This window comes from Seriola lalandi, unplaced genomic scaffold (assembly GCF_002814215.2).
Source record: "Seriola lalandi dorsalis isolate HSWRI2012SDOR001 ecotype SW California unplaced genomic scaffold, Sedor1 jcf7180002054574, whole genome shotgun sequence".
Lineage (NCBI taxonomy): Eukaryota > Metazoa > Chordata > Actinopteri > Carangiformes > Carangidae > Seriola > Seriola lalandi.
The window spans coordinates 1,872,208-1,895,395 of NW_019525127.1; the positions used below are offsets into that span (position 1 = coordinate 1,872,208).

Here is a 23,188-nt window from a genome sequence, read left to right on the forward strand (position 1 = left end):
AACACAAATGTTATCAACTCTTCATTAAGCAACTGTATCTATATATTTATAATTTAATAGTTTTTTTTTTTTTACTTCTGTAATTTAGGTGAAGTTGTCTTGTTCAACATCTTCTATGAGGTGTTCACTGTGTGCACATCTATTGTTGCAGAAGACAATAAAGGTGAGTCATCATGCAGAATCATGTTGATTAATTAACTTAAAATGATGTTACATCTATACTGAAACACTTTTTGGCTTTGCACTTTTCCAGGTAACCTCTTTCATGGCAGAAACCTGGATTTCGGATTATTTATGGGGTAAGAATATCACACATTTTCAAACTTGGTCATCTTGACTGAGATGTGGTAAAAATAACATCTCATGAGATTAAGCTGTCCCTCTTCACAGCTGGGATGTGAAAAACAAGTCATGGATCATTAGTGAGAAGCTCAAACCTCTAGTGGTCAACCTGGACTTCAAGAGAAATAACCAGACTGTCTTCAAGTCTACAAACTTTGCTGGATATGTTGGCATGCTGACTGGCATTAAGCCTGTAAGTCATTTAGTATCATTACCGAAGATTCAATCAGCACAAAACATTATTCAGCATCACGGCATCAAGGAATATTGAAGTTCTTGTTTTCCTTTTAGCACATTTTCACTCTGACCATGAATGAGCGTTTCAGCCTCGATGGAGGATACATTGGTGAGTGAAGTTGTTTTTCTCAGCTCTGTTTACACAGTCATTAGAGAGAAGGTCTACAGTGAGTTTCATCTTCTCAATCTGTCCACATGCAGGAATCCTGGAGTGGATCCTGGGGAAGAGAGATGGGATGTGGATGAGCTTTCTCACTCGCTCTGTGCTAGAAAATGCTCACAGGTATTTTTTCGCTTCAATATTTAGATGTGCCACTGTGGAGTTTTGACCACTAGTGGCACTGTAGAGCAATGTTTCTACGAGCAGGACCGTGTGTTATCAGCATAACACAAGCACAGTGATGATGTTATGCAGATTTTTGTTGAGGACAGTGACACATATTGATGTTTGGTGGCAGTAATGTGATTTAAAATGTTGAGTTCTTTTCAAACACAAGGCATTTCAAATGCTTAAAGGGGTAATAAGATGAGACAGAAAATAATCACAATGCAATATAAAAAGACAAATAAATGGGATTTAAAAAAATCTAATTAATAAAAGGCGACAGCAAAGCTTTAAGCTATGATTTAAAAGAAATAACAGCTGGAGCAGACTTCAGGTTTTTCTGGTTGTTGTTCCAGACGAGTGGTGCATAACACCTGAATGCTGTCTCTCAACGTCACATGACAATGTCGCAGTCCAAAAAATGTGTGTCGTCTTCTCTCATTACCATCAGCTACGAGGAGGCCAAAACCCGCCTGGCTCAGACGAAGTTGCTCGCTCCAGCCTACTTCATCCTGGGGGGAAACCAGACAGGCCAGGGCTGCATCATCACCCGGTCTAGACTGCTCAGTATCGATATGTTGGAGTAAGTACTGGAGTTTATACTGGACTTTAGAGAATATTCTTGCTTTGTGTTAAATTCGCTGTGCTAAATCACTATCAAGACTGACTTCTGTGTAATCAGTCCGGCTACAGGCCTACAATATAATCTGCTTAACTACAATAAAATGTAATAGTGGAAGTAGTGGCTCAAAAGTCAATGATGCAGCTTGCCTCGTGTTTGTCTTGTGAAACACTGTTTGCTCAACTAGGAACTGATGACCGTTGTGGTTTCAGGTCACCTGATATGACTCGACTTCACAAATCAGTCGTGTGGTGTAGCTGCATGTCACATATTGAAGTTTTTATTTAATTTATTGTATTTCAGGATTGACCTGAAGCTGGGCCGGTGGTACGTCCTGGAGACGAACTACGACCACTGGGAGGAGCCTTTGTTCCTGGACGATCGCAGAACTCCTGGCATGAAGTGTATGAACCAGACCACACAGAAGGTGAGTCCTGATGACACCCACTTCCTATACGGAACTCGACTATTTTCTGTCTCTGATTAGAGGACATAAATATTTGCAGATGTAGTTAAGTTATTCCAGTCATGTGTTTAGGTCTGAAGTACAAGTCTGACAAGTTACATTCATGTTCTATCAAAGACACCTTTGCTCTGTCTCTTTGTTTAGAACATCTCTCTAAAGACCATGTACGATGTGCTCTCAACCAAACCAGTGTTAAACAAGGTGAGCCTTTTCATGAATACTTTTATTTTCAAAACTACTTTGATTATTTCGGTGTAAATAACATTTGTCTCTTTTCTTCCTGTGCCTTTCAGTTGACCACATACACAACACTGATGCAAGTGTCAGAAGGCAAACTGGAGTCATACATACGTGACTGTCCTAACCCCTGCATGCCCTGGTGATCCTCTAAGCACTGAACTCTGATCAGTTTTGCAAGTGCTTAGTTGCATACAGAAGCAGTAAGATAACCTCAGCTGATCTTGGGACAAAACATTAAATTGTTCCTGTGTTTGCACAGCCACTAATCCCCTGAACCAAAGTTTGTCTTCCTGATGTCAATTTGACATTTGTCTTCTCTTTTTCACACAGTTCAGGAAAACTTTGAAGCGTTGATGACAATACTAAATCCTACCTTTTCTGTTTTGAGGGAAATTTGTACGAAAGTGAATCTACCTTGTAAATGTTTTCCCCCTTTTTGTTTTTCCTGTAATTATACATGGATCTCAATATGGGCCTAGGGACCCCTGAGATGAATGCACGGGTATATAATTAAATTGATGCAAAATCTTACTACATTGTTTCTTAAAGTTCTCAAATGCAGCCAATACTCACCATGTTCGACTACCATGCTTCAAGTTTATTTTCTACCCAAATCAGGCTTTCAAACAGTTCAGTTACAGGTTCTGTCTCACCATATGACCACTGACCATTTAACACATTACTGATAAATGTACCTCAATGCTGACCACTATCGTTTTGTTCTTTTTTATTAAAATGGATTCACAAATACAGCAGTTCTATTTGTAATTTCATCAATGTGAATTACATGAATCAGTTTATAATTTAAATTAATTGGTAGGAGATTTCTCAGTTATTGTGCAGTTGTGTTAATCATGGCTTAATGGAACCTGTCTGGATCCAACAGACTGACAAACCATCCAGGCCTCCTGAGTTGAAATGTGACCACCTGGCCCAAGGTCTTCTGTGTATCAAATAGTTTATGGTTATTTGATTAAACATTACTTTATTTAGGGATATATGCACCATGTAAGCACATTATTACTTAAAATAATTATGGTTTTCAAACTAAATTTAGACAAACGGTCCCTCTAAAAGACTGGAAAATTTAACATTGTACACACAGTAAACCTGGGGCTTTTGGTGCCCCTAGGGCAGGTGCCTAATTTGCCTTGTTTAATCCAGCCTTACAGCTACCGATAGCAACACTGCTATCAGTATTTACGTACTACACACTGGAAAGTAGCTACAAGACATCTGAAGAAGCCCACACCTTCATTTTTGAAAGTTCCAGCATTTTATTAATTAAAACTTATTACTGTAGTCAACATTTTAATTACATGAAAATCAATGGAGACTAACCATTAACAGAACAAAACAGCATATAAAGATGCATCTGAAGGGATAAAAGTTAAGTCTGAGCTTTGAGCTCTGATACAAAGGAAAAAGTGTTCAAGATGGAGAAACAATTAGCTGAAGTCAGCCAAGCTACAGCTGAACTTTTATCCTACTGTAATCTCTTTATAATTAGGAATCAAGTGCAGAAAAGATGAGCTGTACAACAGTAAGGCAGAGCCAAGACAAATAAGACGTTTAAAAAAAAAAAAAAAAAAAATCACAACTCATGTCAAACTGATCCCAGAACCAAGGAAGAGACTAAGGCAGATCTGAACACGAGTTTCAGTACTAAAGATTCAAACAGAGGCTTAACTGTCAGTAATCAGCAGCATAGAGATAACCCCACCCCAGATTACCAATAAATCACATTAAACTTTCACGAATAAAATGAATTGCAGTGTTGGTTATGTGTATAGGTTTAGTTTTATCTGGTTTGTGTGTGTGTGAGTGTGAGTGTGCGAGAGAGAGAGAGACCTAATTTGTGACCAATATTATGAGCTGTTGCTCCGTTTAAACTAGCAGATTAAGAATCAACAATCATACATCCAGAACAGATTGAGGTTGAAAGCATAGTGTTGCTAAAAACAGTAGATTATGAGACATTGGTACAACTCTTTACACATTCTGGTCACCAGCAGTGTCTGAAAAAGACAAAAGAAAACATAATTTATTCCAAAAAGGAAGAGAGTATTAGTTTATGGATGTGCACAACATCTGCTCTGACTTGTATAGATGTACACATGGTAACAAAAGACAGTGGCTTGGCTTTTGTAGGGTGTTTGGCAACAACACAAACAAACCTGTAATCCTAATTGACACGGACTGTAATCCATACCTGGTTCCTTCAGTGCCTGTGCATTTCCCACCAGCCCAGTCAGCGATTCAGTGTTCCCATTGAGGATCTCTACTGACAGGTTGTTATTCTGCTGCTCCTCCACTATTCTCTTCTGAAGCTCCTCCTAACATTACAGCACACATAGTAAATCCATTATATTAAAGAAATGTCTTTCACAGGTATTTTTCTTTTAATTACTTTTTCTTAAGTTTTTATTGGTACACATTCATTTTTCATTGTTTAGTCATTACACACCTCACACATGACTGTAAGCTGCAATGGCAAGTCATCCACCTTGACAAAGTCTTCCTCATCAGACTTCTGACTAGTGTTACCTGACCCCATCTCCTGCATCAATCAGATCAATATAGAACAGCAACAATACAAGGTTAGACATTCATTTCACATTGCAGTAAAACAATTATGGTGAAATGTAATGATAGGATGAAAACCAATATCTTGACAATGTTCAATTAACCTAGCATCTTCACACTTGGACTTACATCTACATTGATCATAACGGGTGAGTCAGTGTCAGGGCTGCTAGTTGTGGTTGGCTCCTTGGGCACATCCTGATCATGAGAGACTGCAGTGTTTTCTTCTGAAGCAGCAGCTGCCTCAACTTTACTCTCCTCCTCAGGACTCTGGCATGCTGCTATGGTATGTTCATCTGCCTTGGAATTCATCGTCCCAACTGGCTTGTTGGTTTCTGCAAGACAGAGATTTTAGATAAAAGATAACAGACTAATAATGGGTCTGAAAATACAAGATTTCTATCACATAAGAACCACTCTCAAATTGAACTGCTTTTACCACTGAAAATATCAAGAAGGCCTCACCCTCCTTATTCTCTGAACTCTGTTCAGTTTTTGTCTCCTGGGTTTCACTGGCTGTTGACCCCTTGAAGACGAGAAAATTACACAAGTGAGACAACAGGACAACAGCTATTTTTGTAAGATAATGATTAAAATAAATAAAAATAAAACTTTATAAACTTTATTTGCATAGCACTTTTCATACACAGGATGCAGCTCAAAGACTTTTGCCAAATATAAAAAGAGAAAGGGAATAAAGGCAGGAAAATCAATGTTTGTAGGAAAACTCTTTAACTAACTGTGGCTCTGACCTCCTGCTCCACCTGTCCATCAGCAGAGGCCTGCAAGGAGGTTTGGACGTCAACAGGTCCAGCTTCAAACTCCTCCATTTCCTCCTCCTCATTCTCATCCTCCCCACTGCCGTAGTTCGTCAGGGCCTGAGTCTCTGCTTTGGACAGACCTGCACAAAAAATGTGAGTGATGAACGTACAGCATATACAAACACACCCAGGCAAAAAAGGGATTACATGTGGATAAACTCATATTTTCCTTTTAAAATTTCAGCAGGACTGACATTTTTGCTCATTTCCTGCCACACTGTTCTGTTGTCCTGTGGATTATTTTCACAAGCTTTGTGCATCATTATACATTTTCTATTCAAGTAAAAGTAACTATTTTCATATAATGTTTCAATGTGACAAAGTACAGTACTTTCAGTGATGAACAGGTTGTCCATTTGAAGATGTAATTGGCCTGTGACCTAAAGAAGCCAGGACCTGATACAACTTAAAGGTATGAGCTGAAATTCAAAGTTTTATTTTAAAGAGAAAAATATGGAATTCAATTAAAAAAATAACCTTCACTTACTGATTGACATAGGCATTCCCTGTCCAACCCCTTCATCCTCATCTTCCTCCTCAACCTCTGAAGCTTCACTGCTTCTTTTATTCTTCATCTCTGTCTGCAGGTAAAGATCCTGGAGTGTAGAATCGCCTTCCTGCTCAGCCTCATCTTGGTCCTGGAAGAAAAAACAGTGAGATTATTGTAATGCAGTATAGTAAGTATTGAAAATTTCATTTTCAGTATTAAAATGACTGACCTTGACTTCATCCGAGTAGGTTGGAGAAACTGATTTATTACCACCAGGTACTGTATTTTCCTAATTTGATGAATAAATTGAAACCAGGAGTCAAATTAGATTCATTATAAAAAAAGAATTTACAAATCTGATAATTCAGTGTTAATTCATTAAGCACTATTTTATCATCTTGCCAAAAATACAAATATAAGTGGAGCAGAAAAAAACAACTAACCTTGACACTGGGCTTTGCTTTACTGGGTTGCTCAGTCCTCTTCTTATTTTTGTGTTTGGCTGCCAAAGCGATGCTGCTGCTGTTATCCAAATCCTGCATGAGCCTAAAGAAGGCCAGTTCATTGAAGAGGATTTCTGAGATCTCCACCAGGAGGTCCTCCCCACAGTCCTTCAGAGTGCGGCCAACAAATTTACTAAGAGAGTCCTGGTGCAAGAAACAAAGCGGGAAAAAGACAGAAAGACTGTTCTTTATTTGATCTGCTTAAACACATATGGCCACTGTTTGAGGAATCTGGCGCTGGTCGTACCTGCAGGATGCCTCCCAGCTGTCTGTGGAAAAAGCGGACAAACTCCTTGCTTTCATCATTTTGTTGGGTGAGTGTAAGGACCATGCGCCGCACGGATGTCAACAGCTGGACGGAACACACCTCATCCATGTTCTCCTAATTAAAGAAAACATTCAACTCTTTAATAACTGTTCACATTATGTATTGCATCCAGTATTGACGAGAAATCCATAGAGATTAAATCTTCAACAACAAATTTGAATATGAAATTTAAAAAGGATCTAAATTCAATAATTTTCACATTCAATTTAATTTGAGCCTTAACACGTTTAGCAATGAATTACCGACGAGCACTTTAACTACAAACTCAAATTTTTTCATCTGCGGTTGATTCTCTGCTGGCATGAAGCTACAATCTCCTGCAGCTGCTTGTGATGGTGAGCCTACCTTAAGGAAGGGAATGACTTCTGTCATGATGGCTTTGATCTGACGATCCAGCTGCTGCGTGTCAATCTGAGGACATCGCACATCATCAGCTGCACCTCCTGCTCACACACAAATACATTTTTTTTCTTCAGAAATTCAGCAACACTAAACAGCACAGTGAAACGCAATGGTTCTGTCACTACAGTTCTTTGCACATGTTGCAATCAGGCGAGGTTATGTGACTGGGTACCTTCCACTGGTTCAGCAGGGTTAGCAGAAGGGTGTTCAGCATGTGAGACTTCAGAGCCACCTGCACCTGCAGTGCTGGCGTTGCAGGGGTTAAATTCAGCTTTAAGCTTCATGCGCTCATACTCCCTAATCCTGGCCAGAGCTTTGTCTAAATGAATCACCGTGTTGCCTATCAGAGCAGCAAAGAAAGGAGAGCAGGGAGAAACAGAAATGGGATATGAAAATTTCAAAAAATCAATGCAGCAGGAGAAAAGAGAAGACAGTAATGGAGATTAATGCATCAGCAACCAGGTTTACACTAGAGGATCAAACATAGTATGCCAGGCCTCACTGCTCTATGATACTAAAGTTCCCCAAATCTGAGGGTCCGCGTTTCCGCTGGGAAATATAGTCTTAGGTCTTAGTCTGATAGGTAATATTCTTTAATTTGGACATGTAGTATTGATGATGTATTGATGATCCTGAGGTGTAAACTGGTTGGTTTACCAAGACAAGCCCTGAGAAGCCCTGCAGGAGAAACTGGGAAGGGGTAACCTCAGTTTGCTATAGTTAAAGGCAATAAGCAAAGCAATTCAGTTGAATACTGGGATATGCAACAAGCTAGGTGTACAGTTTTCCAAGCTTTAAACCCTTGCTTCCCAAAGTCAAATGCTTAAGACATGCAAAAATATACCTAGATCATCATTAGCAAATGGTTCCAGGTTGGATGAGGTTGACATGGTGCTGTCATTGTCCACAGATTCTGCATCATCTCTCTTCTTCATTGTGTCCTGTGTGAGCCTCAAGTTCTTCTCCACCACCTCCTGAAAAAGATAAGCATTCTGTTTTGAGTCTCACACACAGCATCCATCTTAAATCCAACCCTGATTCTCTTAAATGTAAGAGAATGGATGATTCAACACAGATCCACTTTATTAGCAGCCTAACACCCCCCTGAAGAATTCAGAGGCAAGAGAGATTTTAGCATATATTATAAACAACAGCAATGGTAGCTTCTCTTTCCATTCTCCTAACATGGCAAATTAGGCATTTCATCCATCATTCTTGAACAAAGGCATTATTTAGACAGACAAAAGGCCTGGCTTCCAATTAGCAGAACTCTTGGGACCTTGGCCCAGAACAAAGAGCACATGTCTGATCTGGAAAAAGAGACATGGAGCGATGAGGGTCATTTTTTTTTTCTTCCACAGACAGGCTTCTGAAGCCTTGCTCTCAGGTTAAATTCAAAGACAATGAAGATGGGGTGAGGGAAAATTATAACCACAGAATAAAGAGAGACATGGAAGGATGACAAGAGACAAGGCAGGAAAGGATGAAAGAAGACAAGGCTGAGAAACTAATCCAAAATGTATTAAAATGTAAAAGAGGAAAGCAAAAAAAGAGTAGGGAAAAGAGGTTTGAGAGAGATACTTCAGAACAGGCAAAAGCTTCAACAAAAAATAAGAGAGAAAGAACACACAGATGGGAAAATGCCACACTGGGAAGAAATAATGTGTCTCTTACTGCATCACTGGTAGCCAGACTCTCGCTGGGTGTCAGCTCAGACTGAGAGCCTGCAGCCCACACCACAGGACCAAGACGGGGCAGCTGGTCCTCAGCTGCACTTTTCTCTGCTAGGTGCCTGGTCACTATATCCTGAGAGAAACACAGGGAGAGCCTACTGTACCCATTGGCTGAAGCTGTCAAGGAAACACTGCATTCATATCTAAGCCGTGTCAGATCATAGGAGATGTGATTCTCATATCAAAACAGAGGCCACCTGCCTTTAATCTACAGTTTTCCTTAACACCAAGTGTGTCCATTTCAAAAATCCCCCTTTTCCTCCTGCTAATTGTCACTCATTGTCTCCTGCAGGTCTGATATGCACAGAAAGCAGACATTCGGTCCAGAGTCTCTCAAGTGTGACCAAATGTTTAATATGGTCAACGCAGCCCGTAATTATGGAAATAGTACGGGAGATGAAAATCTTATCTGTAACCTGTCACACTTCCAGATATTCTGCGCCAAACAACTCCTTTGACCTGGAACCCCATCAATAACTTGGCTATTTTAGGTGCAGACCAAGGGGTAAATCACATGGAATATCTTGTTATCTGAGCCCAGCATAAAGTATCTATCCATACTAGATTCAAACAACAGTTTTTACACACTAGCAGTAAGTAGTTACATGTGTCTACACTTACCTGGAGAGAATAAAGTGCCCTCTGCCGCAAGTAATCTGTGTTGAGCAGCTGCAGCTCATGGAAGAGCTCGATGAGAAAGTGAGGTCGGGACTCATTCTGAGATATCAAGGTAGCCACCTCAGAGTAAATGGTCTCCCTCAGTGCCTCGAACAGAGAGAAGTCACTGCTTGCATCTACAGGTTCAAGATGAATGAAGAGGCATTTGCATAATCTCATCCATGAGCGAGAACAACAGTCTGCCCTCAAACTTAGAAGCTTTGGTTTAGGTTAAGACATAATTAGCCCATGCATGCGATGTTTAGGTGACATAAGAACCAAATGATGCTTGGATTTGCATTGTGAGTTTACCTGGTGCTTCTGTGCATGCAATTCTGTTAGATAGGAAGGGTGTTCTCCAAGCATAGGCTGTGAGTAAGATAAATTAAAGTGACAACAAAGCAATTTAACCCATAATTAAAATTGTGGTCATGACAAATGTGCAAAGAAAAGTAAATTAAAATTATATCAAATGACAAGATGTTTAAATTATAGAAAAAAACAAACATTCTGATGTAAATTAAGCCTAATGTGGATATTAAATGTAAACAAAGAAAAATTAAACACACAGACAAAAGTGGAGTGAGGGTGGGTGGAACTTTCACTACAGGTTGTGTTAACCATACCAGAGGAGAGGTCATTTCTTTTATTCCCAAGCTTCATCTTGCTGTCTAGTTTCTCTTGAGTCAGTTTGTCCAGCAGACTCTGATTCTGATCCTTGTGACGAGATGGGGCTGCCCTCTCCTGGACAAAGTCCGCACTGCTGCTAACACTGTCACTCTCATGGCCTGCGGAACACACAAAAATTAAAAAGAGAACCACAAGTGAGATTTTCCTCGCTTTGCTAATTAGGTTACAGCAAGTATGAGAGGAAATTCAACTCCATTTTCATACCTTCACTGTTCTTGTTGTGCCCTTTGCTCCTCCTGCGACGACTCTTAGAATTGGGAGTCTTGCTTCGGGAGGCCAGGTTGGCTTGTGCAGAGGCCTTACGACCAGCCTTGAAAGTCTTTGTTATGGTGGTGGGGTCAACGGGATCGGGCATGCTGCTGAAGCTTTCCTGTGACGCCTGATCAAAGTCCTGAGGTCTGGAGTGGCGATTAACAAACGTGGGAGAGGAGGAGGGAGACTCTTGTGGCTGTGTTTTAGACGAGTGATGCTGGACGGTCTGGTTTGCATAGGAGGTGTTAAGCCAGCCGGCCGCTCTGAAAAGGGTCATGTGGAAAATAAATATGTGAACAACAATGTTGCACAAATAACCACAAAAGCCTTTTCTGGCAAAAGTGATGCACATACCCTCTTTCTGTTGTCGTGTTAAGAGGAGAGCGCTGCAGTGGAGGAGGGAAACTCATGTACTCTGTTTTGATAGAGGTGTTTGGGTCTAATTGCTGCTTCTGGTGGTCAGGAGCAGCATGACCTGCCACACTCTGCGGGAACTCACCCATGGCAGGAGGGAACAGTGGATACAAGTTAAAGCCTGCAGAGTGAATGAAAAAAGACTTAATTAGCTTAAGCTAAAAAGCAATTAAATCATGACAGTAAGACTTCCGGCCTTTCACTTCGGCACAACTGAGTCACTTTAAAATATATTAATTACTTCAAATTCAACTAATTGAAAATCAGTACTCATATCAGTTATAGCAATGAGACTGTTAAGCCATTGTACAAGAAGTACTTGAAGAAAATAATATTTTCCATATTTCTTTATGTTTAATTTTTTGAACATTCTGATATTTGTGTACTGCAAAGAGGAATTGCTATGATTTTCACAAATGAGATGACCCAAAAACCATCTTTAGCTGCAATGGAAAAGAGATTTGTGTTACAATTAAGCCCAAGAGCTGATAAATATGCATGTCATACTGGGAGGGAATGGGGATATGGCAGCCGTTGACATGTTGTTGGTTGAAGGATGCAGGGTAGAGGAGAAGGGGAGGAAGACACCAGGAGAGGCTGAGGGACCAGAGCTGGATTCCTGGGAGGAGCCCTGCTTCTGTGTCTGCCAACATGCTGTTGAAGAGGATGGCGGTTGCTGCTGCTGTTGCTGTTGTTGTTGCTGCTGTAGGAGGTCGGTCAGGACCTGCTTTAGTCTGGAGGAATGGCATGACAGAATGTAGAAAATGTAAAAAAGATGTACCACTTGCTGCAAATTAAGTAGCGCACTTATGTATGCTGTTGCTTTCACCTTTGTACATTGTTTTGCTGCCAAGCCAGCAGGGTGTAACACTGGTTGAGTTGGTGCATGACCAGGTGGACCTGTGGCGATGACAGGTTGTTGGGTAACACACCGTACTGACCTGTCAGCATGGTTTGCAACATGTATGACAGTGTCTGTGGAAAGAGGTGAGAGACAACAGAAATGATAGTTATTGTTCCTTTTGTTTTAAAGGGAGAGAATAAAAAGAAACATATCCAAAATCCAATCTGACTGAAGTCTAGAAATGTAGGCTGGTGTCAGTTACCAAGATCATTCAGTGTCTCTGCGTGTGCATATATTTGTTCAGTGTACCAACCTGCTGGTCCTGCAGGAGTGTCTGACACATGCTGGTGCTGAAGTCCAGCTGTCTCTGCAGCTGGCTGACCTGTTCCTGCCAGTGACCTGAGCCCTCAGCAAAGGAAAGCTCTGAGGCCCAGCGCAGGTTTTCTTGCCGTCGAGAACCTGCATGCTGGCTAGCAGACTGGTTCAAACTTCTAGACCCCTGCTGCTGCTTGGCCTTAATCTTGTTATGAAGATGCCCACTACCCTCACCTGAGAAGGCTGGTGGAGGCTTCAGGTTACTGGAGACACAGAAAAGTGAGCACATGATTTAAAAAGGCACATTAGAAATATCAGTACTGAATAGTAACACTATTCCTCCTGTGTCCACTTTGTCTGACCTTCCTTGATTATTCCTATAAGAGCACTGGTTCCTGCTCGAAGAGTAGATGTCATCATCAGTGCTGCTCTCTGCACAGTCTTCCTGCTCCTCTTCCTCTTCTGCACCCATCTCTGAGTGATATTCATCCTCATCCTCCTCATCATCATCATCGTCATCAAGGTGGCAGGGAGTGGAACCCCAGGTAGCCATTGTCCTAATGACACATCAGAAAAAACGAATCTAGCCATTTGTGGAATAAATTCCTATATCGGTTAAATAAAGTGATAAAGTTTTCTGCTAAAATTAGTTAATAGTGAAAAATCCAGCCAACGTCTAACATTCATGAGACAGGCCCCTTGAGCAATATGTCTCCTACCTTTCATCCCTACTGATAGGTTGTGAAGGTGTAGCAAGGCCACCTTGGTCGTCAGTCCGGCAGGGAGAGTCACTGAGACCACTACGCCTCTGGTGTTCAGCCATCAAGGACTCTAAGTGCTTTCTGCGTTGGCGCAGTTCTTCCCGCAGAATCTGGTGGCGACGCATCTCTGTCCAAAGCTGCTGGCAACACAAGGACAGAGGGCGTGAATTAACAAATCTGTATTATTCTTAACATGCAGTTCACATTGTGACATTTGACTAATGGTGGCGGAGGGTCTTACTTCATTGTCAGTGACTGAAGAAGTAGCTGCTTCTGGAGGAGTGGGTTTGAGTACAACCGAGTTGGTTTTGGGTCCAGATGATGAAGATGCCTGGATAGTGGCTGGAGTGGAAACTGCAACTGGGACCTTTTTCAGCAAACCCTGCTGACTCACCGTGCTGGACACAGATGACTAGAAAGTAGATAAGCAGAGTATATAAGGGTATATTCTTACAGTGGGATCAAAAACTCTGAGACCACTTTCCAAAGTGGTCTTTAACTTACTGATTCCATTTCATCTGAAATTGTAGTTTAGATTCTTGGCATATTATTGGTGTAAGACATGAAAAAAACTGTGTGTGTAAAATACCTGGAGGTCAGGGCAAGCCCACTGGAGGTCCTGGATCTTGCCTTGGATTTCAATGAGTCTCTGGCGATCTTCATGGAGCTGTTTCAACTCCTGTTTCTGCTGAAGCAGTTTCTCCTCATACAACTTCTCCCTGTGTCAGGAGTAGTTTCAATGCAAATTAACCAAGGTCAAAACACAAAGACAAGAAATAAACAGAATAAAATCAAAATAATGTTTTACTGTCAGAGAGGCTTTTGAGATCGTTCATATGCTGTACCTGGCCTTGCTGGAGAGAGTGAGGTCTCTGGGATTCTGTTTAGATCCAGCCCCAGGTGTCCTAACTGCAGTAGCTCTGGTATTATTTGGCTGTTGGTGTAAAGCTTCATCCTCATTGGCTGTTGTACCATCTGTGTCGTCACTCTAGATACAGACAAAAACACACATCTTAAATGCTGTTTAGCAAAGAATTGTCTCAGTAATTCCATACCAGAAAAAGTGTGTTATTCTTTATGTTGCACAAGATGCAACATGTCAATTTTAATGAGTAAATATTGAATGCATTGTCTGTTTGATAGGACCAACAGGAGTCGTAAATTTGCAGACCTACACATAGGGGCTTTATCAACCTTTCATCCTGTCAATCAAGAACACCTACAATCACAGTATAGTGTATTAAATATTATTCAGTCTTCTGTCATACCTGAACCATGGCCACCAGTTCCTGCAGCTGCCGCAGTTTCTGCTTGGCTGTCTGTCGATGAACCTTCTGGGAAAAACCTCCATCATTAGCCAGGCTGCTCCTCCGACTAGACCCCGATGCCTCACTGTCTGGAGCCACAGCCTGTGCCCCTGCATCATTATCAAGACAGTCCTCTTCTTCATCCTCATCCTTCACCTGGTTAAAGGGCATGTCCCTGTTGTACTGGCACTCTAAATAGGAGCAAATTTATAGAAATATTATTTATTCTCCATTATTCATTCTGTTTGTCTGTTAAGTTACATCATTTAAAATGTGTTGCTTTCCACCTTTAAACTTTGCAATAACATTGACCTCCCAACTGTGTGCTCCTGAAATCACAGCACTCTTGATAGAAACAGACAGTACCAAGCTAATAGTCATTTTTGTCATTTGTCATTTGAATTTTATTTCAGGAGTCAAGATGCATGGACGTGGCTGTTCATGTTAATGACAAATTAAGATTCAATTTTGCCAAGTTTGAAAAGCATTTTCATAAACAATAGTCATAAGCCAATGTATCATTTTAAAGTATGAGACAACATATCTGTGTCAGTCATAGTGTGTGTCAGTGTCTGCAAGAGAGTACCTATGGCTGAGGGGATGTTGAGGCTGCGGAGGTTGGCTGCTGACCGGTTGTTGATCTCACACTCTGTGTTGAGCCTGCCATCCCGGTTGTTAGTGCCGCTACTCCTGACACTGCGCCCGTTGGTCAGGCTGTTCAAGTCTGTCCAATTGCCACTGCGCTGTGGGTTTCTAAAAAGATAATGTGTATTGTCATGTATTAATAGTAGTGTTATGGATACACTACTGATTATTGTCAATGTCAACAAAACTTTCCTTTTTCTTCCCTTCCCCTTTTCCTTTTTACTGAGTGTTTCTGTGTAATTTAGCCATATAACACAAGCTGTTGAATCTGTTTATAATGATTAGCCTTTTGATGGAAGTCCAATCTGAAAAAAAAGTCATTTTCATTTTCATTTAACTACTATTAAATTTCTTTAGACACCCACCTGATGTTAGTTACAGGCTGGCGGTTCTCCTGCTCAGAGTCAAACATGGCCTCAAACATAGAGCCGTCCTCTGTCTCATCTTCGTCATCCTCCTCTTCCTCATCATCATCATCCTCTTTCACATTCTCATTGACGGCATCCACCATCATATCAGAAGTCTGCTCATAGTACTGAACCAATTCCCGCAGCTCATTCAAACGCTTGTGGACCTCCTTTAGCTTCCTGTAGGGAGCAGAAAAGAACAACAAATATGTGAATTAACTGAATGTATACTTGGGGAAATAATTAAAAGGATTGTGTGACACACCATAACAATGTTTTCACAATTCCCCCCACTACTACAGGTCAAAGTACAGAGTCACCCACAGAAAAGCACCCCTATAAAAGGGGGCAGGTCTAGTGTGTAGCTACAAGGCTATATTAAACTACCCTATATTACACAATCCACAATCTACAACACCCTGCTGCTGATATCTGACCTTCCTATTCAGCTGCTTGAAGTTGTGTGTTTTTCTATGTACCTGAGCTTGTTGGAGCTGTCCTGGTGTTGTGTGAGTGAATGATGGAAGGAAGTGGAAGCTGAGGCCCCATTAGAGCAGAGAGCAGATGGACATTCTGAAGATCCTCCCATACTCAGACTGCACTGTGTTGACAAGCCACGACCTGAAGGGAACAACATGCAGGTAAGTAAAAATGCAACAGAATTATCTAACCATGTTTTGGAAATACTCTTACATGAGTTATTATTGAGAGTCTGGTCTCTGAGTGAGTGCAGCTCCCTTAGGATCTTGTCCATGGTTTGTTTTTTGTCTTGAAGTTCTTGGAGCTTGGTGAGTTTGGCACTGGCAGCTGTTGCTCCAGTGTCTAGCCCAGTGTGTGGGCCAGAGGCAGAGTGGAGGAGCGGCCTGTGTTGAGGTGGGCCAACAGCCTGGGGAGTCCTAGACCAGCACACCTCTCTGGAGAGGGAAAGACTTTCTGCCTGACGACGGTTGTCTGGCACTGCTTTGGTCTACAGGACATGGATAATGTAAGTCTTGAACTGTAACCTCTTTATTAAATTAAACAGTTAGGTTAAATACGGATTTTTAAAAAAGTTGACACAGCTTGTCAAAGAAAAGGCAGATGGTGGCTGTTTGTGCCAGCATTACTTTTACATTATATTATCTCTTTATCAAATTGTACAAAGTCAATATCTTCACAAACTGACACTGAAATGTTATAATGCTGAAATAGTCATTAATAATTATTTTAGAAACTGCAGTACATAAATCAGTAGACCATTCAGTGTATGAAATAATTCTAGATGACATAAAACTATCATATATGGTATCATTTATGGAGAACATGGGAGCCCAGTGAGTGTCTACTATACCTGAGAGTCATGTAGTTGGTTGTGGAACCGCTGGATCAAATCATTTAACTCATCATTCAGTTCCGATGTGATGCTCAGGCCTGAAACACTGCCTGTGGTTTCTGTGACAACTAATGACAACAAAAATGTCAACGGAATTAAACATAGGAAAATATTTACTTATGTTAGTCATTGTAAATATTTACCAGAAAATATTGATACATAAATGAAAAATCCAATATAATCAGTTCTGCCAATTAAATGTTCATTAAAAATATTTCAGCTGAGTTTTCACTGATGCATCTCTGTCTGCAAGAAAAGTAATCTGTGACCACATCTATGACTGTGTTTCTCTCACCAGTATCTTCAATCACAGCAAGTGCCTGTTCTGCACTGTGCTGCATGGCCATTAGAGCTTCCTGCTGGCCCTGCAGGGCCCTGAGCTGCTCCTGCTGCTCCAGCATCTTCTTCAGCAGCTCATGCTGCTTACGCAGATTCTCCAACTCTTCCTTCTGGTCAGCATGTACAACTTCTGGCCTAGAGCCCTACAAAATTCACACCCACATACCATTACAAAAACAGAGTCTACAAAAATCCACAACAGCCATACTGTATTGCTACTCAGCAGAAATGGTAGAAGCGGATTGTCAGGCTATGACATAGCAAATAAAAACATACAATGAAAAAGGCAAGGGAGGACTTTACTGCCTGGGTTTTATTTCCTCATTTAAGAATTTAAAGACAACAGAGTCACTCGATACCAATAACAGCGGCAACACACATCAATAGAAAGTGGTAATCGGTCCACAACAAATGTACACACCATTGCATTTGAGGCATCTGAAGAGCGAACCTCAATGTTGAGAGAAGTACTCTCTGCCAGTGAACCTGAGCCCACTGCAGAGTCCAGGGTCCCCACATCATCCTCTTCATTTTCCCGTGCCTATGGAAATAGTAGAGAGAACAGCCACTGACTCAAAGATAGCCAAATAGTAAAGTATGACAAAAAATGTTTTGTTTTGACCACAAACTGTCTGCCATTACTAAAAGTAACAAGTTAGTAACTGAAAAAGAATGAAAAAACATAGATGGAAATGCCTACATTCATCAGTTGCTGAAATTTGTGGGAATATAGAGACTAAAAACCTCCAGTGAGTTTAAGTCTGATGAATTAAAATGTATGTTTCTTGTCAAAACTACTATATATTTCAGAAAAATTCTTAAATCAATGTACAATGATCAGAAAAAACTATCCCAGAGTTAAGAAAGGTGCCATCCAAGGTCCCAATTTTACCATCACAGGAAACATGACTCCACTGTTGAAATGTTTCAGGCCACAGAGAAAAAAGGTCATTAAAAATATATGTGTGGCAGGCTGCCAGGATACCAACAAAAAACAGGTTCCACCTCAGCTATGAATAAGCTAAGAAACATCTTCTGCACATGACATAGCACATTTTCCCAAAAGTACATAGCTTTGCCTGATAGCATGGGAAAAGCAGAAAAGTATATCCTATAAAAGATATCAGCCATGAAGCTAGAGAACTAGTGGATAAACTTACCAGCATTTTCTGCAGGAACCGTAAATAAGACTTCTCCTGCTCCCTGAGGTGGTCGATGAGATGAGAAAGACGCTCCACATTGGCCGGCACATCATTCTTCTCCACCAGGTCATCCCGCATGGAGCTGGCCTTACTGATGTACTCCCGGATCTGTATCAGTTTGCTCACCACCTGAGACCATACATAGAGAGGGGGTGGTGTATGGGTGTGGGTTTCAGTAGAGTAAATGAAGAGAAGACAGAGAAAGACGTAAGGAAAGGTGAGCGAGCATCTGTAGCAAAAGCTCAGTCTCGGCTGAACGAGGGCAGAAAGGGGGTTGGGCACAAAACTCACTGGGCACCAAGGGTGGCATATTTATAAATTGCCCTAAATACAGCCTAGTTTCAGCTGCACACGCTCTCCCTCACTTTCATCCTAGTTCTGGTTTGACAATAGTAGTCTGAGTGAAGCGACACATAGACAATGCCATCTGTACATGAGAAAAGTGACTCAATTCAATTAAATGTGAAATGAATGTCTTTCTAAGCATTATAGATAAATAAAACCATTACAAGTTATAATCACTAATATTTTACTGGGTGTTTGTGAAAATTAACCATAATGTTAAAAAGAATTCATCAATGTTGCTCATCAAAGAAAATTACTTTCTACACCTCATCCCTCTCAAACAGTCAATCCAGCTCAATGTGTATATTTTCTGAATGCTACACATCTCCAGTCCCCATGCACTACCCATCATTTTTAAAGGTTTTCTATAGGCACTAGGTTTAGTTTCTCAGAAACTGGTGTGAGCCCAGAAGAGATAGATTTAGCTATATATAAAGTTATGAGTTTTATGCTAATATCTGCTTAATCATGCTCCAATAGTAGATGGATTTGGAAATTTCCAGCAGTTTGCATTTATTAGGTCATAGACCTAAAAAAAGGTGAATAACATTATTTCTTTTAGCGATGTTAGCAACAAGGGTATATGGATGGCAATTTTGGTCTGTGTGATGGTTTTCAGCCCACCGCTTTAGTTCAAACTGAAAAATCTCAACAGCAGCTGTATGGACTGTAATGAAATTTTGTGCCATCAGGTTGACATTTGTAACTCAGATTGAAATTTCTTAACAACTATCTAATGATTTGCATTTATTCAAATCTACTTGAGGGTAAATTGAAATTACTTTGGCCATCTTCTGAGTTTTCCTCTAACACCATCAGCAGGTCAAAGTTTTTACTTATTCAGTAAAATAACTGCATCTATATCTGCTCAATGTATTGGCACCAACTTCTATACAGAATTGTAAAAACATTGTTCCACTTAATCCTCAAGGCATCAAGATTGAACTCAACAACACCAAATATTACCTGGCTGCTGTCTATTCTCGGCTCTCCTCTCCCATATTCTCTGTGCACCGAGGGCCCTCTCTCTGTGCCACTATGGCTGAGCCTTAGAGTATCCTTGGTAGGAACCACAGGGGTTAACGTGTCCCTGAATCCCGGGCTCTGCTTCTTGGTTTCCTTGGTGATAGCTGGAGTGGCTGGGGCAGAGAAGGAGGGAGGCAGCAGTTCCTTGCTTTTGTTAGTGTTTACATGCAGAGGTAGAAAGTTGTAGGGCTTCTTGTTCTCTCCTGCTAACTGGCGCTGGTTGTTGGCAGCTGTGACACGCCCCTGGGAGTCACTGCCGATGCTCCTCTGAGTAAGAAAAGAAGATACAAGTCAGACAAATTACCACTCAAGATTATGACGATTTTCTTCTAAAAACTCAAGATGTGTTCACATTTTTGTTAGTGTCCTTTTTTCGTAACAGACCTCCACATTTTGTTGAGTCCAAAATGAAAAAAGGTGGAATTTTAATTGCTAATAAACTAATTTTACATATTATCTGTCCAAAATACACCAAATACACTGTTATGTAAACATGATTCACTATCCCAGTAAAAGCAATGATACAATGATGCAATGCACTAATGAAAAAAAAACAAAAAAAACTCTGACTCCAGCTTTGTCCACCAAAGGGCAAACATTTTCAGTTTGTTATTTTGCTTTCTTTATCCAAAGTTTACACTTTCTTCTCAAAGTCTTCAATTTTTGTGCACTGCTCTGCCTTTCTGCCACACTCTGTGCTGCGACAGAACAAGGTCAGCCAAACAACTCCATACTAAAAAATATTCTGCTATCACTTCCTCTATTGGCTGTTAAGGAGCACAGCAGTTCGTTAGCATTTAAATACTGAAATAGGAGCACAGCTTTTTTTTCTTTTGACAGCGTGATAAGATTTTTTTATTTCATGTCCTTAAGATTCTTAAGATTCTCAAAAAAAAAAAACTAGTAAAACTTGATACTTGACAGCAATAGGAATCTGTAATGGGCAGAAATGAGCATTACTGTACTCTGTTGCTTGTGGCATGCATGTGCGTCCTTGTACAAATGCTGGTTAAAATCATTTTTATATTAGCTGCAAATGGTGGCTCTATCCACTGCTGTTTATTTGTCAAAACACAACACACAGGTCACGACACAGTTGACATATTACTATCAGTAAGTCACTCAAGTCACTGTATGTTTAAAAAAAAAAAAAAAAAAAAAAAAATCGATCTTTGCATTCCTGAGACTCAAATGAACAGAATACTGACCGTAATAACCAAAGAAATTCTAATGGTATACGGTAGCTTTTTACCTCATCTAGGTCTGTGAAATTGATCCTCTGACGCAACTTGTCTAGTTCAGCTTGGTCTGGGACAGACATCTGGGTGGTATATTTGATGTGAGGAAAGGAATGAGGAGTGCGTGCTCTCCTGCGACCCACCCCAGGGGTGGATTCTGGTGAAATATCATTAGTCAGGCGGCTCTCCACAACCGCAGCTGACAGCTTCTTCTTGTTCTTCTCTGATGATCTGTTGGCTTTCTTCTGCTGTACACCCCAGTCCTGATCAACAGAAAAAAAATATTTTTACTGTCTATTACTATGTTTGATGTCAACTGTATACACATTATGTATCTGTCCTTACAAGTTAACAGACATATCATGGCACCGGTAATCCATAATAAATCATAAAACAGAGAGATACATTTCATGGAGCAACATGTACTTTACTGTTTGAATTACAAAATTCTGGTCAAATTGACTGTATAATAAAAGCAGAAAGTTTTGAGGAGTCCCTCAAGTGTAATATTACGTGAAAATGTAACTGTCCCTCATATGTCTATAGTTTCTATCAGGTCCTGACCAGCCCTTACCATGTTGTTGAGTCTATCTTCCAGACTGCCATTGGTTACAGTCCAGTTATGCAGCTCTTCTGAACTGTCATCAAAAGGAGTGCCACCAGTTGCCATGTCACCCACTTACAGCTTGCTGGAATTCACAACAAAATGCACAATGGTCACCTCACTGAAACCACAGGACATCAAACAGGTCTACATTTGACATATTCAACAAAAATTACATTTTGCAATTCAGGAAACTGCTTGTTTACATTATGCTGGAAGATCATACTGGTCATAAGTTTCATACTGCTCACCATACAGGACCACAGAACAAGTCAGTAAAACAAATAGGAGAATGGACACCAGTTAAGAATTCCAGAGTAATAGGCAACATTTTCAAGTAACGTTCATAACTGTCACTGTAATGTTAACCTAATTGTTAGTACCTAACAACAGCGAAGTGAGGCTAACTACACGAAATTGGTTATTTGGCTAACAGTAGTAAGCTATTAGTAACGACGCCAGCTTACCATACGCAACAAAACGATATAACGCTAAATACAAACGTTAACGCTAATGTAATCAACGCAGATATGTTTCATGAACCCAGTGTGGGTTAACTGTTACAGCTAACAGTTGCATGAAAGCATCAAATGCGTCATTTCTTACCAGCAGCAGTTAAGTTTAGCTAACGTTAACTCTCTAATTAGCATCCAGTCCGGAGAGAAATCAGTCATTTACGTCGATCGTGTAACGTTGTCGAGTAATTTTTTCGACCTGTCCGTTAACGTTAGCTGCCGTTGGGTTTTGTGTATGTGTGGCCCGCTCAGATTCCCGGGGGAAAACAATGAGACATTCCCTCCACCACGCAGCGGGTTAGCACGAGCTTTCTGTCACTGCTCCCCGAGGGAAGACACTGGTTATCGTTAGCTTAACGGCCATAATGTGCAGCGACAACTGGTAGAAAACGCGTAGATGGCTCAAACAACCGTCAAATACGTTCTTGCTTGGTGAACTTTACAAGCTCATCAACTGTGACCTAGTTCCGTCCCACAATCGCCATGGCAACACGCGATAAACCCGATCTGCATCAGCTAACCCCCTGTATACCATTACCCCCTTTCTCTATTGATAGACCGCCACAGCATCAGGCTTTATTTGTGTCGATCGAAAAATAAAGAAATTGCGAAACCCCATGTTAACCAGTCGCCAAAGTTGCCAAGCTTGGCGAGGTAGCTGGCTAGTGCTATCTAGCTTGCTAATTGCTGCTCAACACGGAGCTAACTTTAAATGTCTCTGTAAAAGTTGAAGCAAACAAACCTCTCAGCTAAACATCAAGTTGAGCATTAGATTAGGTATTTTTGTAAGCTAGGGTATGCATATTATCAGGTCTAACCAACACTAACATTAGTTAGCTATCGTCAAACGCAGCAGGTAGACAAAATACTGGCTTTTAGTCATTAAACTATGCGCTAGCTCAGTTCGCTTACATTTTAAGACAGAGAACGTTGATGTTACCATTCAGAGTGAAAAGTGGATGAAACACCGTTGCCTAGCACTTCATATAGTATAAAGCTTTCGCAAATGTTCTCCGAGTCTGGTTAAAAGCCATTTGATAAATGATAACGTCTAATCGACCCCACTATGCAGCAACTCAGGTATACGGTCTTGGCCTGATATAAACACTCCCGTACAGCAGGTGGCAGTATACATTAGCTAGTAGCTAATGTTCCACCCA

At 40.8% G+C, this 23,188-nt stretch overlaps 2 protein-coding genes across 8 annotated transcripts in view; one reads left to right on the top strand and one right to left on the bottom strand.

Annotated features, from left to right (window-relative positions):
• The window catches only part of asah1b (N-acylsphingosine amidohydrolase (acid ceramidase) 1b), a 4,914-nt gene extending 1,930 nt beyond the window's left edge, over positions 1-2,984 (top strand). The window contains exons 5-13 of the mRNA XM_023417438.2: positions 76-163; positions 254-299; positions 391-535; positions 634-688; positions 781-862; positions 1,356-1,487; positions 1,830-1,953; positions 2,137-2,193; positions 2,286-2,984. Of these exons, the coding sequence (XP_023273206.1) occupies positions 76-163; positions 254-299; positions 391-535; positions 634-688; positions 781-862; positions 1,356-1,487; positions 1,830-1,953; positions 2,137-2,193; positions 2,286-2,375 (819 nt within the window). The 3' untranslated portion in view covers positions 2,376-2,984. The remainder of the gene's footprint in view (positions 1-75; positions 164-253; positions 300-390; positions 536-633; positions 689-780; positions 863-1,355; positions 1,488-1,829; positions 1,954-2,136; positions 2,194-2,285) is intronic.
• Positions 2,985-3,489: 505 nt separating this feature from the next.
• pcm1 (pericentriolar material 1) lies at positions 3,490-23,127 on the bottom strand. Of its 7 annotated transcripts, none has more exons than XM_023417428.2 (40): positions 22,969-23,127; positions 21,484-21,598; positions 20,924-21,172; positions 19,612-19,938; positions 18,259-18,429; positions 17,520-17,639; positions 17,055-17,241; positions 16,718-16,827; positions 16,081-16,354; positions 15,867-16,008; positions 15,346-15,567; positions 14,922-15,088; positions 14,297-14,526; positions 13,874-14,016; positions 13,618-13,747; positions 13,270-13,440; positions 12,987-13,168; positions 12,630-12,824; positions 12,266-12,530; positions 11,938-12,083; positions 11,616-11,842; positions 11,049-11,229; positions 10,647-10,957; positions 10,379-10,540; positions 10,065-10,121; positions 9,717-9,889; positions 9,037-9,168; positions 8,207-8,336; positions 7,535-7,702; positions 7,306-7,403; positions 6,880-7,014; positions 6,573-6,776; positions 6,359-6,418; positions 6,127-6,277; positions 5,559-5,719; positions 5,284-5,344; positions 4,948-5,153; positions 4,700-4,792; positions 4,445-4,568; positions 3,490-4,250 (listed from the first exon to the last, which is right to left on the bottom strand). In XM_023417428.2, exons 2-40 carry the CDS (start codon positions 21,577-21,579, stop codon positions 4,225-4,227), a joined length of 6,387 nt encoding a protein of 2,128 aa, XP_023273196.1. In that variant the 5' UTR covers positions 21,580-21,598; positions 22,969-23,127; the 3' UTR covers positions 3,490-4,224. The 7 variants fall into 7 exon arrangements, with proteins under 7 accessions (XP_023273196.1, XP_087033068.1, XP_087033069.1 ...); XM_087176942.1 differs by having other exon boundaries at positions 12,987-13,165; positions 22,941-23,124; XM_087176943.1 differs by having other exon boundaries at positions 5,571-5,719; positions 22,941-23,124.
• Between the last annotated feature and the right edge of the window lie 61 nt (positions 23,128-23,188).